Source organism: Petaurus breviceps, unplaced genomic scaffold (assembly GCF_028583685.1).
Source record: "Petaurus breviceps papuanus isolate PSGF00001 unplaced genomic scaffold, PetGlider_PUasm1.0 173, whole genome shotgun sequence".
NCBI lineage: Eukaryota > Metazoa > Chordata > Mammalia > Diprotodontia > Petauridae > Petaurus > Petaurus breviceps.
The window spans coordinates 33,074,849-33,090,868 of record NW_027185759.1 but is presented as its reverse complement, the minus strand read 5'-3'; the positions used below and the strand labels follow the sequence as shown (position 1 = coordinate 33,090,868).

At 42.2% G+C, this 16,020-nt stretch overlaps 1 protein-coding gene across 4 annotated transcripts in view; it reads right to left on the bottom strand.

Annotated features, from left to right (window-relative positions):
- FNDC3B (fibronectin type III domain containing 3B) overlaps positions 1 to 16,020 on the bottom strand; it is a 388,473-nt gene that overhangs the window by 129,301 nt on the left and 243,152 nt on the right. For all 4 annotated transcript variants that reach the window (XM_069083590.1, XM_069083591.1, XM_069083593.1 and 1 more), the window contains 2 exons: positions 13,788 to 14,031; positions 12,884 to 13,180 (listed from right to left, as the gene is read on the bottom strand). In XM_069083590.1, the coding sequence (XP_068939691.1) occupies positions 12,884 to 13,180; positions 13,788 to 14,031 (541 nt within the window). The remainder of the gene's footprint in view (positions 1 to 12,883; positions 13,181 to 13,787; positions 14,032 to 16,020) is intronic.

The window sequence follows — 16,020 nt, the reverse complement described above, 5'->3', positions numbered from 1 at the left end:
GAGGGAGGGAGGAAGAAAGGAAGGAAGGGAGAACAGAATGGAGGGAGAGAGGAAGTGAAGGAAGAAGGGAGGGAGGGGGAGAACAGAAGGGAGGGAGAGAGGAAGGGAGGAAGGAAGGAAACCTTTATCAAGTAGTTACTCTGTACCAAGGCATTGTGCTAAGCACTGGGGATAGAAATAAAGGAGGAAAATGTTCCTGACCTCAAGAATCTTACATTCTAATAAAGAAAAAGCAAGTATCTAACTAGATATGTACAAGACACACAGAGTGGATGGGTGGCGACCTGAGAGAGGAAGGCATTAGCCGGTGGTGGAAAGGGACCAGAAGGGTCTCGGGTCTTTTCCAGACTGAATGACTGGTGGTTCAATGTCCTTGGCAGTTCATCTGAAGACGAGCCTTCTTCATGCACTCTGATGCCGACCCTTCCTCTTATGTGACCACAGTTAGCAAGTTCACCATGCAGTAACCAACTGAGGCATGGAATGAAATTAAACCTCCCCATTCCACCCTAAATTAACTTGGTAATTTATGATGTAAAAATACTTCAAGAAGTGTTTAAGAAAAATTCAGCTGAGTGGGCAGTATAGACCGCTACAGTGGTTTAGGGGAGAGATTTTCAGAGCTGGAAGGGACCTTGAAGGTTGCCTTGTCCAACTCCCAGGAGTCGGGTCAGGGTCCTCTACTGGAAAGGTCTATGGGAGGGGATTACTGGCCTTCATTAGAAGTCACGTTTGATGCTTACAGAGAGAATATGGGGAAATCATAGACTTGGAACCGAAAGGGACCTGAGAGGTCAGTTGGTCAACCCCCCTCATTTTCCTGCAGGGGAAATGGACAGCTGTAGTCATTTGCCCAAGGTGACCACCAAGAGAGTGTCAGAGGCAGAATTTGAAACCATATCTTCTGACTCCAGAGACAATGGTGTTTCCACTGTACCAAAGTAGGAGAGAAGTTAGTACATCAGGAAACACAGGAAATGGGAATTATTAAGGAGGGAAGAGTGAGGATTTTGACAAGGTGATGGAGTCTACAAGAGCCTGTCTGCACAGCTGCCCGCCATCTTCCCCATTCCATGGCTGCTGTGCTTGGGTGTTCCATTCTCCTCCTTTGTTTCTTAACCGTGTGTGTGTGTGTGTGTGTGTGTGTGTGTGTGTGTGTGACAGAGAGAGACAGAGAAGAGAGAGAAAGTGCTAAACTCTTTGGGCATCCACTGACCACATACCTAAATAAAATACATAGGATTATAAAAGAAACCAATTATATTGAAATAAATTTATTGCACTATTTTAAAAACAAGTAAATGGACACCTAAGGGCCCCCATGGTACTGTGACCGCTACACGTGTCAAGCCCTGGGAGCACCAAAATTCCCCTCTTGCTATTTACAGCGACAATTATATAGACAGATGACAGACAGATGACGAAGGGAGTAAAAATGAGGAAACGTGTTCTTCAAAGAATTAGAGCTAAAAATGGCTTTACAAATAGAGAGACTGTTAAAAAAAAATCTCATTTGTCCTCTTACATGCAATAGAGCCTTACAGACAGAACTAAAAGTCACTTTTTAAAAACCTGGGGCATTTATTTTATCTGCCTACTGGCTTTCCTGGCTTCCTCTGAGTCTCAGCTGAAAGTCCACCTTCTACAGAAGGCCTTTCCTAATCTCATTTAATGCTATGCCCTTCCCTCTCCATTTTATTCAGTCCGTGGCTTGTCCATAGGTGATCTTCTCCATTAGACAATGAGCTCCAAGAGAGTAGGGACCGTCTACTGCTTTTCTTTCTTTCTCTAACACTTGGTAGAATGCCTAGCACACAGTGGGTGCTTAGTAAATGATTATGACTGACTGCTGTGTGGAGACCATCACAAGAACTTTCACGTGGCTTTCAGCTCTGGTCTAAACAATAACCATTCAGAACACTGTTGTTTACGATTTTAAAATGTGGCTACCAGGCCATAGGAAATTAACTCAAATCTGTCAATTTTATCTCTTTTATTTTCCATCCCATGCATTGAAGACTTAGAAAATGTCAGCAATGGGACAGACAGACAGATCACAGGCACCTTGATTCCTCTGACAGGGGAATGTCCGAGAGGGGGCAGAGATTGTAGTCAGGGCCAGGACTCTTGACAATCCCTAAAAACTTCTGTAACTGAGCAGAACTTTAAAAACATTCCATGTAAGAGTATCTGCCACATGTCCTCATTCACAGAGGTTTTTAATTTATTGTGAAAAACAGAATTTATAGGAACAAGGAAGAACAAGCCTTAGAGATGAATTTCTAGTTGTATAATGCCTGCTTAGGAATTCCCATTAACTAGGGATGGTTCACACCTACGGAGGTACCTCATCGACCCTCATTACTCCACAGGCACATATGGAGGCCAAACCATCTAAGACAGCTTTTATTCAGTGTGGCTTCATTAATAGTCTTATTCCTTGGTAAATAACATAAGACCAATAACTACTGTCATATATGGTTTTAAGGTTTACAAAGCACTTTACACATATCATTTCATCTGAGCATAGAGACAAATGTGAAAACTGAGACCCAGAGAGGGAGTCTTCTCCAAGATCACCCACGGGGCAAGTCACAGAGCTGAGATTTGAACTCTCATAGCTCCTCATCCACTGGGAGGGAGCAGAGTCCAAGAGATCTGAATTCTACAATTAATGATCACTTATCTCTAGTATAATATTGGGGTTAGGTTATAGGCCCCGTGAAATCTACAAATGATCCCCAACCGTGCCTTTAGTTTGGAATCCTGTCTTCTTCAACCAATGCTTTGCCAGAGCTGTACTTACCAAGGATGTCAAACCACCTTCCTCCATCAGCCCACTTATTGTCTGGGGTATGTTTTGCGAACAGAAAAATTGCCAAAAGAATGATCAGCCAAACACTGCTGATTTTTTTCCTCCTCCTTTCTTTCTAATTCTTTGTTATAAGGGATGACTCATTGGATAGGAGGAGCAGAGAGATATATTTGGAAATGAAGGTGGTATGAAAGAGGGCGAATGACAGGGATTACATTCAATTTTTAATAATTATTATAACTAGCCTGTATAAAGTGGTGAATTCACTCTTTAAATGCTAAACTTTTATTATTAAAAGCATTAAATAGGGCTATTTTGTTTTATTCTCTCCAAAGATTTAGGGGTAATTTTATGCCTTTACAGTAAAAAGAGGAATATTTTTGACTCCCAGGAAACTACCTACCTCCCCATCTATGTATAGATACATATCTGTTTACCTTGATATCTTCATAGCTTCATCTAAGCCTTCTCTTTCTGTAGGTAGACTCTTATCTGTTTATTTACCATCTTGCTTTCATTTCACATTCTCAAGCTTTGGCTTCTTCCATCCATCTCTTTAGAAAAGACGATTTCAAAAGAACAGCTCACACTGAAATAGTGCTCCCCCCCCCCCCAAAAAAAAGAGGTCACTTGTTCCTCTTCCCAGATTCAGAAAGCAGAGCTCATGGAGGCAGCGGAACTTTCTCAGGGTCTCACTTAGAGAGGAAGGATGTGAAGCTAGTTGTTCTGATTCTAAGACCCTTGGTCTATCTAATGCACATGGCGATACGCTATAGGGTGAGCCATGTCCACACCTTGACCATAATGTGAGCTTCCTGAGAACAGGGAATATTTTTTTGCTGTTGCTATTTTTTGTTTTGATTTTGGGGGGGCCTTTCTTTGTATCCCCAAGTCTTGGCACAATGCCTGGATCACAGTAACTAATGAATAAATGCTTGTTGACTGTCTGGAACAAAGAGAGACTCAAGGCATGGGAGTAAGACAGAGCACTGGGATCTCACTGACATGTGTAATTGGAAAGTACATAGTTGTCTCTGCCGTCAGAAGGTGACTTCCTTGAAGACAAGGTTTATGAATCCTTCTGCCTTATGAGGAAAGGAATGTGTCTATTTCAGGAACAGTGCCAAATACTTTACAAATAATATTATGTTTGGTCCTCACAAAAACCGTGAGAGGTAGGCACTACTATGGTCCCATTAGACAGTTGAGGAAATTGAGGCTGACAGAGATCAAGTGCCCTGTCTAAACAAGTAAGAATAAGTGTAAAAACAGGGGCAGGAGGAGAATAGCTACGCAGAAAGAGGGTCAATCATGGGATGCTGTAAGGGACCTTAGTCTATCTCATTTTACTGAGAACTAAAGGCTCTTTACTGGGGCTCATGGAGGGAGGAGACCCTCCCAAGACCATTGGAGCAGCTATGTTCAGAACTAGGCCTAGAACAGTATCTTCCTAACATACCTCTTCTGGTATCACCCCAGGAAGTCTATGTTGGGCACAGCTGTCAGAAATGCTTCTCTCACACCACCTGCCTATGCATCTACTTTTTACATTAAAACCAGATGTGAGCCACAGACAGGTGTTCATGACCACTTCTAGGAAATGATTCCTAGTTCCTACTGTCAGACTACAGCTATTACACATACACACACACACACAGACGACCCTCTTTCTATTTCTATTATGGACTAGTAATTCATATTCTCAGTCATATTAGGAGGGAAGTCTTGGACCCATTGGTTGAATATCCAGGTTGGGGTTAAGTCACCTGGCTTAATTCCATGGAGGAAAAGTATGGAAAACTGAAAAAACTACCCACACACCAAAATCTCCAGTGAAACATAAATATATCCTTCAGCTAAGTCTGTTTCTGAGTCCTGAAGTCACTGTCCACAGAACACGGGGGTGACCAGCTAAATAACACTAGGATGTTGGGTTTGTTCACCCTGACTGCTGTCTCCTTGACAGATGGAGTCCTAGGAGGGAGATGTTGTCTTGAATATAAATAGTCCACGATTTTTAGCACTGGAAAGGGGGGGGTGTGGGGAGAGGGAGAGGGAAAGGGGGAGAGAGAGAGAGAGAGAGAGAGAGAGAGAGAGAGATGCTTTATGGAATAATCTAGAGAGACATTCCATGAGATAAATCTCCTCCAGAGACTAAATATTAATAAAAACTGTGCTTGGCAAAACCCTGAAAGTTTTAAGGAACTGAGTAAACCTAAAACATGGCTGGGCTCGTCCATCTCTTTGTTTTGAGGACCATTCTGTTCCACTTCATAACTCGTGTCATTAGAAGTATTGGTAAAGACAAGTATGAGGTCAGAGACAGGCTGGTGTGTGCTCTGAAGCAAGCAACAGAAAGTGGATGGCTTTCTTTATTTGTAGATCATTGGGGGTCTGGCTTGTTTGGGGAACATCTATCTCAAGAGATGTTCTGATAGGAAAGAGGATTATTTCAAGGAATTCACAATGTTACATGCTTTGACTTTCACAGAATCCCAGAATTGGGAGGGCCCTCAGAGGCCATCTGGTCCAATCTCTCTGAAGCAGAGCCAATGATGGTCTTCCAGTCTCTGTTCCAAATGCATTACCTCTGGAAGCATTTCGGATAAGCTCTAATTGTTACAAAGCCTTTCCTTAGACCAAGCTCAAATTTGCTATGCTGGCTACTTTTAAGATAATAGCTTCAGAGTCAGAAGGAATCAAAGGGACCATCTTGTCCAGGCCTCCTCATTTTGATCACAAAATAGGGCGCCAGGGTTAAGTGAATGGTTTAGGATCACAAATGTGTCAGAGGAAAGATTCAAAACCAGGTCTTCTAGACTTCAAGCTCAATTCTTTATCTACCCTTCTCACTGCTGCTCATTCTACTCTCAGGGGCCCAAGCAAAATGTCTGCTTCTTTACTTGAAGGTAGCTATCACGTCTTATTTGACCTGCCTTAAACACCCATCGTCCCTTTAAGCGATGCTCGTTTGGTAAAGACTCAAGGCCCTTCCTGTTGACACTTTCCAGCTCATTAATGGCCTTCCTAAAATGTGGCACACAGAACACAGCCCAAAATTCTAAATGTGGTCTGACCAGGGCAGGGTGCAGTGGGACCTATTATCTTCTAAACCATGTATATATAATAACTTTTAAGTACAGGTGAAAAAAAAAGAATAATTGTATTTTAAATTTGGATCCATCTCCAGGAGTACCTGCACAACTAATATGATGTTGTAAATTAGCATGGCCAAAGGCAGCCTTGTTAGAGAATGAAAAAAATGGAGGATTTCTTTCACAGACATCCATGGAAATGGCATGAGGGACGTTTATTAAGTTAAAATTTTAATGAAACACCACAACAGCTGTAAAGGGTAGCTGACCAGTTATCAAGGATAACTTGGAAAGCCTTGACATACCAATACTGTTTTCACGTGAAATTGTATATAATGTCAATCTGTCTGAACTTTCTTTTTATTCATTTGTTCCAACTGTTTCTATATGTAGTGTTTGAGGGGGCTGAGTAGAGTGTAGCCTGCAAGGGTGATGGGAAATGCAAAAATGAAAAGAATGGGAGATTTAATGAAATGGAGATTTATTCAAATTTCAGAACCCAGTATGAAGCCCATTGACCACAAGACTATAAGTAATAAGTCTTTTATTTTCCCCTGCCCTGTTAGAGAAGATTTTCCCTTTGGAAAATGTTCATCTAGTGGGAACACAAGGAAAAGTGGAACTGGGGCAATGGAATCCCCCGTCCCCCACCCATTTCCTGTGTCTGGTTGTTCCCAAACTGTGTGAACCAAGTCCTCTTATCTTCTATGGGATATTACTCTCCTGTATCTTTTCTATGGACTCAACTCAAATTCATAACCCAAGTCACTCTTAAGATCATGGGATCTGGGGGATAAAGATGGCGGCCCAAGTTAAAATGAAAGAAAGAGTGCTAATTATCTGTCCGGTTTTCTGACCAGAAAGAATTCTTTGTCCATTGTGATCTGAGGACTCACATTCTTCTGTCTAAAAAATGTCTTACCTATTCACATGGTTTTCACTTTTTTAAACTGTACATGGCACGGAGAGGGGAAATTCAGAGCCCTGAGCTCACTTTTGATCATTTTCTTGTTTGTTTTTTTAACTTTCCCTGTCATTTTGGTTATATTTTTGCTCACAACTGAGTGGAGGGAAGGCCTGAATTTTAGATCAAAGAAAATCAATCTTGAGATCAAGGGTTGCTGTAACACAACTGAGCAAATATGAATCTGGGGATATTCAGTTTTCAGATATTCAATAGAAGCCCAGGGTTCTTAACTTGAGGGTCCATGAATTATTTTAATAGCTTTATTTTTATAACTGGTTTCCTTTGTAATCTCATTCATTAAAAAAATATTTTCAAAAACATTATTCTGAGGAGTCCATGGGTTTTGCCAAGTCAGTAAATAGGCTCTAGCACCTCCCTGCCTCCCCCCGCCCCAAAAAGGCTAGGAACTACTAAAGTGGATAAAAGAAAGTCTTCTTTCCTCTGAGCAGGTGGATACCTTGACCGGGGAGCTGGCACACTGCTCAGGACCTCAGTAAGATGAAGAAGGTAGTCAATAATTAATACAATGGACAAAAGGAAGGCAGTACCTTTTGAGAGATATTGAAAAGCTTGGTTTGATTTCCTAATTTAAAGGGCGAAAAAAAAATGCTGAAGTTATCTGTTACAGCAGGCTGGCACAAGGAAATATGCCCATAGAGAGGCTTTGTGTCCAACCCTGACATTCCAATCCCTATTAACATCCACCGCCATCACGGGAAACAAAGGGCCCCAGTGTCAAGTAGGCCCAGGTGGGCCCAGGCCTGACTTTCCCAGGGTCTGCACATGCAGGAGGGAGGACAGCAATTTGGGAAGGTAACAGGCCCCAGAAGGAGAGGTTCTCTGGGAGCAGGTCGACCCTGACAGTGAGCTGCAGCAGAGGAATTCGGATCTGAGCAGCATGAGAAAACAAAGGTGATCCCCCTCCCCCCACCTCCACTGCAAGGAACGTACAGATAAAGAGAGGAATTCCAGCCACTTTGTGGGCACATTCTTTTATCTGTACCTGCAATTTCATCCATCTGTGGGGCTTCCACTGTTCAAACTCCTGCCACAAGTGAGGATCTGTAATTTGTCATCTAAGAGAAGTGCCAGGGGAACTGAAAATTTAACGGCTTGCCCATTATTATGAAAGCTAACATGAGCCAGGGGCAGGATTTGAACCCTTTCATAACCTGACTTAGTGATGGTAAACTGATAGGGAATTACCCAACTCTCACTGAAAAAGAACCATTCATTTCAATGAACCTTTATTAAATACCTACCTTACTGCAAGGTCATTGAATATTAAGAACAGGAAAAGAAGAGGCCATGAGTCCAACTCCCTCAGTGTACAGGTGAGAAAATAATGACGACATGTAGTGATGAGAGAGGTGCTTAGGTAAGTGTGGTGGTGAGAGGGCTGCAGCTGAGGACCAGCTTCAACACCTCGGACACTCACAAGGCACGGGAACTATCTCTGGTCCTCAATGGCCCTTTCCACAGAATGAGGGCACTCAGGGTCACTTGGAACTCTAGAGAGATGATCTGAGGAAGATCTTACTTCCAGGCTTATTTCATCCCCTTCCTCTTCTTACAGTCAATAGCACTACATGGATTCTGTCCTCCAGCATCACTTCACTGTCCCTCCAGCTCATGCCATCCTTTCTTTGCTCAGGCCCCACCCAAAAGCCACTTCTCCTCAGATCCCCTTGGCCCTCCCTTCTAGCCAAAATCTCCTCAAATTTCCCACATCTCTTTCCTTGAAACCTTTTGCTGCATCCCCTAGTCTGAGTTGACACATCTTACCTTGAAGAAAGGAGGCAGGACAGTAGCAATTTTTTTTTTTAAGCAATCGGGGTTAAGTAACTTGCTCAAGGTTACTCGGCCAGTTATTTCTGGGTGTGGTGCTGAGTGTCTGAGCCTGGGATTCAATCTCCAGGTCATCCCACCACTGGAGCTAGTGCTCTTACTTGCTGAGCCACCTGGCCGCCCCTAAGCAATTGGGGTTAAGTAACTTGCTCAAGGTTACATGGCCAGGTGTTTCTGGGTGGGTGCTAAGTGTCTGAGCCTGGGATTCGATCTCCAGGTCGTTCTGACACTGGAGCCGGTGCTCTTACTCGCTGTGCTACCTGGCCGCCCCGACAGTAGCAATTTTGACACCTTCTTGGGCTGAACTATGTTGTAGGTATCAGTGTATATAGAGATATAGGCATTTATTGATTTTCATATTTCATAATTATGCATATTCATAATATGCATTAATTCACTTCCTATCGTATGGATCTTCTACATAGCTTGTGGAGACCTCCATTCATGACCTCCACTCATTCCGTGACACTAGAGACTGCTGTATCCTTTGTCCTTAAATTGCCAATTGCCTACTGATTGGTGTCCAGGACAGGGCATTCTGTAAAAGAGGAACGCCATACTCAGTATAATCCAACAATCGTTTATTCAGGACCTACTATACTCACGGTGCTAAGCTGGCTGTGAGGAATATACTTAACCGAAAGGTTACAAAGCAATTCACAGAAATAGTTGGACTAGATAATCTCTGAAATTCTGGCTTCTGTTTTCTGTCCCCCAAGTCTCTTGGGGCTTACTGTTCCAGCCTGAGCAGCATGAGAATCCTTCTGGCACCACTATTAGGGTGACGTGGCCTTCTCCAAACGCAGCCAGGCTGGGGAGTGCTGGGAGATAACAAGAGGCCAGTTGACCTCCACTTTTATCAACTCCAAGCCAAGTGGAGCTACTCCAAGTCAGAAATTACATTTCAGGCCCTTGACCTTTCAGAAGACTGCCAGAGAAGGCTGTCAGCCCCAGGGAGAGTGCCCAGGTGTTCAAGGGTGGAAATGTGGCAGCTAGCCATTCCAAGGCAGGCAAGAGTGTCAAATAAAATACCAAGGTACTGGAAACGGAATCCTCACGGGACAAGTCAACTCCTACAAAAACATAGCTAACACAATTTGGTGGGAATTGGTACCAAGTCCCAGGACTGCCCCTTCCCCATTCCCTGTATTCCCCAACTGAAATTGAAATATCCCCCAGTGAAAACTGCTGGTCACACAAGATGTCTGTCTCAGGATGGGAACGAAAGCTGAAATTTCAATGCTACCAATGCTAGCACCTAACCCTGGGATTATCTCTATCTTACTTATTTGCATACAGTTTGCATGTTGTCTCCAAAAATGGTTCATTCCCTTTTATTTTAGCCTTAGCACTCAATGCAGTGCCCAGCAGGGAATTTGATACATGTTTCTTGACTTGAGGGGACTCCCAGGCGAGGACACTCCTTCTACCAGTGAAGGTCTGCATCCTCTCTGCAAAGTATAGTCTTAGAAAGCTTCCAAGAGTACTGAGAGGCTAAATGATTCACCCAGGGTCACCCTAGTTCTGAGGATGACTTTCTAAGTGTTCAGACATTCTGCATCTCATGATGCTTCATCAATATTGGCTGATCTTGAATTTCTTCCATCCCTGGGAATCTGACTGTAGCTCTCACTACCCAGGCACAAGGGGTGGGAGGACCCTTGGAAGAGATGCAGTTTACTTTGCTATTCTTAACTCTCATCTCTATATTAATTGTAGGCTTCTCAGGTTCCAAAGATACCATTCTGGCTTTCTTCAAAGACTGAAATCCTCAGGGATGATGGGGAGGGAGAACATCCTCCCTATTCAGTCTGTGTGTCCTCTGGTTATAAAAATAGGAATGTCCCCAGGATGCTAATTTTAAAGTAAATTTCCCATTGTATAAAAATAGTTACAACTCTCTAGGACATGAATTTTAAAGTTGGCTTTTGACAAAATTCAGCTTTCCTGCTTGATTTGGTCTAAAAATGATGCCTCCTTAAAAACATTCCCGTCTACCTGAAGATTGCCCTGGAAGGCTTATCATTCAGGATCTTGCTTATAATGATCTCACAAAAGGGATATGTTCAGGTGGGGCTTGGCAGTTACAGGAAATAGGACAATGTCTGATCTAAAAAACCCACAAAACTCCTGTCAATTTGGGCTTAGAAAGACCATTTTTGTTCCATACCATAATCAGGCCTTAGAAATCATGGGGATGGGTGCTTTGGGCTCATTAGGACTTCTAAGCAGAAGCGGTTTCTGCCCGTGATAAAAGAGACCTTAACTCACAAGCTTTGGTGCACCCTGCACCAGAAAGTCACCCCCATCTCTCACTGGCCTCCTTGCTCAGGAGGTCAATGAGGAAACAGAATCCATCTAGTCCAAACCACATCTGAACAGTATCTTGTCTACAATACACTCGCCACAGGGTTTCCCTTTGTCAACAGCACTTCTCGGTCCCAGGCAGTTAGGAGTTTTGTTTGACAGAAGGTTGGAATCAGCAAACACTGAGTTAAAATCTTGTACTGGATAATTACTAGATCTATGACCAGAGGAAATCACTTCACCTCTATCTGCCTCGTTTCTAAAAGAGGGCTAATATTGCTACCTACCTCCCAGTGTTGCTGAGAGGGTCAAACGATATAATATTTGTAGAGCCTTTTCCAAAGAATCACGTCCCCCTTGTTACAGGAGCTACCCTGGCCTTCAAAATGGAAGCAAGCAATGAATTTTGTTTGAAATGAAATATAAATAAATTTCCATTTTTCTAGGTTAGCTCTCCCCCCTGAACTGTCTGAAAGGAATGGCATCTGGTCTGATGGGGTGACATTATTTGGAATCATCCACAGCACCCCATCTTCTGCTGGAGACTAATTGTTTTGGCCTGGAACCTCTGCTCTTGGATCACAAGAGGAGAGACTACATCAAGGCAAAAACTGTCTCTGACATTTTAACTGACAGAGATCATAGGGAGCAAGAAATTATACAGGCTATGCGATGAAAAAAAAATATGCAGCCCACTATGAAGTATGACATGGAAACAAGGCACTAAAATATTGTTGCTGTGCTAAGAAACAGGTTGGAGCGAGCATGCCAATTCACAACAGAAATTCAGAGCAGAGTGACTGGGCATTTTTCCATATGCGATTATGGCTTTTAGTCAAAGTTGGTATGTATATGTGACTGTGTATGTGATGGTGGCAGCGGCAGGAGGCAGGGCGGGCACAAACAGAAACAGAATACCATTTACATATGTATGTCAAAAACAGACATGCATACTTTTTTTCATCTGGACCTATGGATTTCAGGAGGGACAACTCCTGGTGTGAAATTGCCCTCTACCAATCCAAAAGGACAACTAGTCTGCAGACCATCTCAAAAAAAGATTTATACCTTTTGTTTTTATACCAATGTTATTTCACATTCCTTTCCTGACTGGTCAGCTGAGAGCCTGAGGAAGTCACTTGATACACAGGCCAGCCTGACACAAGCTTGGGGGTCTCTAAGGTGGGACTTCCACTTGAGGTGAGTCCTTTATTTACTATGAGATTCAATATTTACCTAGGCATAGCTATATGTCTATTTCTTTGCATCTATTTGGGCATAAATAGTACAACACAGATAAATATATGCACACACAGATACTGATATAAAGTATAGAGATAGGTAGAGACAGAGACATCAGTGAAGATGTAGGCATAGATGCTGGTGTAGGCACGCGGCTAGCTAATAGATACCACTGTAGGATCAGTACCTTATTTCTAAGACACATCTTGTAGAGTGGATTGAGACGCTAAGATGTTAATTTGTTTGCTCAAGATCGCCCAGTCACTGTATTATAAGGGCAGGATTTGAACCTCCAAGTTTTGTCTCAGAGGCTGGTTCTTTTTAAAATATACTATGCTGCCCATCCTCTCTTTGAACAAATCTACTGATCTCTCTAGCATAACCATCTATCTATCTATCTATCTATCTATCTATCTATCTATCTATCTATCTATCTATCTATCTATCTATCATGTATCTGTCTATCTTATCTATTTATCTGTCTGTCTGTCTATCTTATCTATATATATGTCTGTCTGTCATCTGTCTGTCTTATCCATCTATCTTGTGAAAACAACATACACAGAAAAGAAACTTTTATTTTGAAAAACAAGTAGCTTGAGACTTTACCTTGGGAGTCAGAGTCATTGGACTTGGGGCTACTTCTTGCTCGCCTCTCGGCCTTCTTGATGCCAGGGCCCCCACCACCGCCTCCCCCGCCTCCGCTGCTCCCGGCGTTGTGGCCCTTGCCATAGCCATTGTAGACAGCTGTGCAGTTGTTCAGGTGGCTTTTGTAGAGAGAGGAAGGGGGGCTGTTGAGACGATTCTGGCGGTCAGTCTGGCGATCCTTCAGTTTTTTGTGCTGGGGCTTACTGTACTGGTCTTCTCTTGTGATGTAGCTGGACATTCCGTATAGTGGTATGATTTCTGCAGCAAAGGATGAAAAGTTCACGGAAATGACCCTGGGAGCCTCTCCCAGTGACTAGGGCTTTCTCCCTCCTCAAAATACCTCACTCTACTTATTTCAACTCAAGTTAAGCATTTCTGAAGTACCCACTGGGTACAAGGCACATAAGTTCCCTGAGGGCAGGAGCTGTTTTCAGTTTCAATCTCTAAATTTTGGATGCCTAGGTCTGTGTTTTGCAAGGAATAGATACAGAAAAGAACCTGTATTTATTAAGTGCATATTATGTGCGAAGCACTATATTAAATGCTACATGTGCTAAACCTACTTAGCTAATACATGTTAAATAAATATCTCATTTGATCATCACAACAACCGTGGGAGGGAAGGGCTGTTATCCTCATTTTACAGCTAAGAAAAGTGAGGTATGTGGTGTTTTGACTGAATTGCCCAGGGTCACACAGCTTAGTCTGTGTCCCAGGCCAAATTTGAACTCAGGTCTTCCTGAGTTCAGGCCTAATCCTCTATCTACTGTACAATCTAGCTGACTTACATATAGTGGGTGCCTGAGAAATGTTTGCTGAAATAAGAACTGAAAAAAGCCAAGGCTATCAGCACTGCCCCACTCACCTTGCTCTCCATAAAGTGTGGGGGGAAGATGGGGCTGTGGGAAAAACCCGGGTGGCATATCTCCAGGTCCTGTGACGGGTGGATAGAAAGCTGTGTGTGAGTTGTGGATAAAGTGAGGATGATGTGCCAGGTACGGAGGTAAGTGATGGGTGGGAGAGATGGCCGAGGGGTAGCTTGGGGGGTAACACTCAGGAGACTGGGGAGTGACCACCACTCGGCGGACCCCCGTGTTGTCTTCAATCACCTACAGAGGAATGAAAAGGGAAAAATACATTAGCAAATGCTTTGAAGATGCACATGGTCTGAGATCACCCATTATCTTTTCTTTCCACAGAAAAAAATTTAAGGATATACTCACTACAAATTCAACCATCAGAATAGTAACAAAAATAGCTAATACTTAAATAGTACTTTGTAAAGCATCTCAAAGGATTACCTCATTTGATCCTAGAGAGCTTTGTGAGGTGGGCATAATTAGCATCTCCATCTTATAGATGAGGAGACCATCCAGGATCACATGTTAGTAAAAGTTTGAGACAGAATGAAAACACAGGGGTTCCTGAGTCTGATTAGATTGTCCTCTAATGTCATTGTTAAAGACACACTAATAATCAGAAGATATACTCATGAGCCAGGTCACAGCGAATAACAGAGAAAGCTGAAAATCTTGGCAGAGAATGATGGTCCCACCAATACAGTCTTATTGCCACCCACTTATTTCTTTTCTCTGGTTTACACCTACTGGTGTGCTAGGAAAGGTCAGCAGTAAACGTTCCAAAACCAGATGTAAATGCCATTTATCAAGTCCACAAGTACTGATCATGTCTCATTTTCCTGACTGTCCCATCCCTGAAATTAACTCCCTTGTTTCTTGGCTTATGGGATACACTGTGACTTTATGGCCCTGCTATCTCTCATTCTGGGACAATTCTTTCTCCTCCAGGTTCAATGGTTTCTGTGATTGGTCCTCTTTCCATCTGTCTTCTCTCCTATACGGTCCATTCATTCTTGCAGTTTCCCATCTTAGAACTAGTCAGGCATTTTCCAAATACTCACTTCCAATCTCTACTCCAAGATTTACTCTACATTTTAAAAAATCAAATAAGAGAAATAGGGGGAAAATTAAAAAAGAAATGAGATGCAAGAAAATCATGAAAAAAGAGTCAACAGCTTGTTAAAGGAGGTACAAAAAGTGCTGAAGAAAATTAATACCTTAAAAAAAGAATAGAAAAAGGTAAATAGAAAAAGTAAAAGAGGCATAAAAATCCACTAAAGAGAAGCTCTCCTTGAAAAGCAGAATTGGCCACATGGATAAAGATATACAAAAATTCACCGAAATTGAGGGGATCCCCATCAATTGGGGAATGGTTGAATGGAGTAAGAAATGACAAGTAGTATGCTTTCAGAAAAACATGGAAAAACTTATGTGAACTGATGCAAAGTGAAATGAGCAAAACCAGGAAAGCATTATACACAGTAACAACGATATTATACAATGATCAACTCCGAATGACTCTGATGGAATCTTAATGCAGATCAAAGCATCCTTTTTTTAAAGAAAACTTTCTTTTTCTTTCACTTTTTTTTCTGGTCTGTGTTTTCTTTCACAATATGTCTACTATGGAAATATGTTTTGCCTTACTGCACAAGTATAACCTATCTCAAATTACTCACCTTCTCATTGAGGAGAGTAGGGAATTGGAGAAGGAGAATTTGGAAATGGAAAATACAAAAAATGAATATCAAAACTGTTTTTACATGTAACTGGGGAAAGATTACATATTAAATAAATTAAATGAACACATCCGTGTGTGTGTGTGTGTGTGTGCGCGCATTTGGAAATCCACACAATTGTTTATCAAAGAGGAGGGAAAGCCCTACCTCTTCAATTAGGGTTTCCCCTTTTTTTTACTCATGTAAAGTCCTCTTTTACAGCCCCCCTAGCGGAATAGTTCCATTCCAGCCCTACTTATATCACCCCAGAAAAAAAAATCACGAGATGAAGAAACAAGGAGGGAAGTCTCCCTTGGTTTAAGCTTAAGAGAAATATTATCTGGGCATGATTTTGTAATGAGATGCCACCTCTACTTATCTTTTGCCTAGATCAGACTATAAAGTGACAGGCATTTGTAGTGTTACTACTTTCATCAGCAAAGAAAAAAAAATCTTTTCATCTTCAAAATTTAATTAAGCAAAGGCTTAAAAGACATCTTAGAATCACCTAGACCAGACT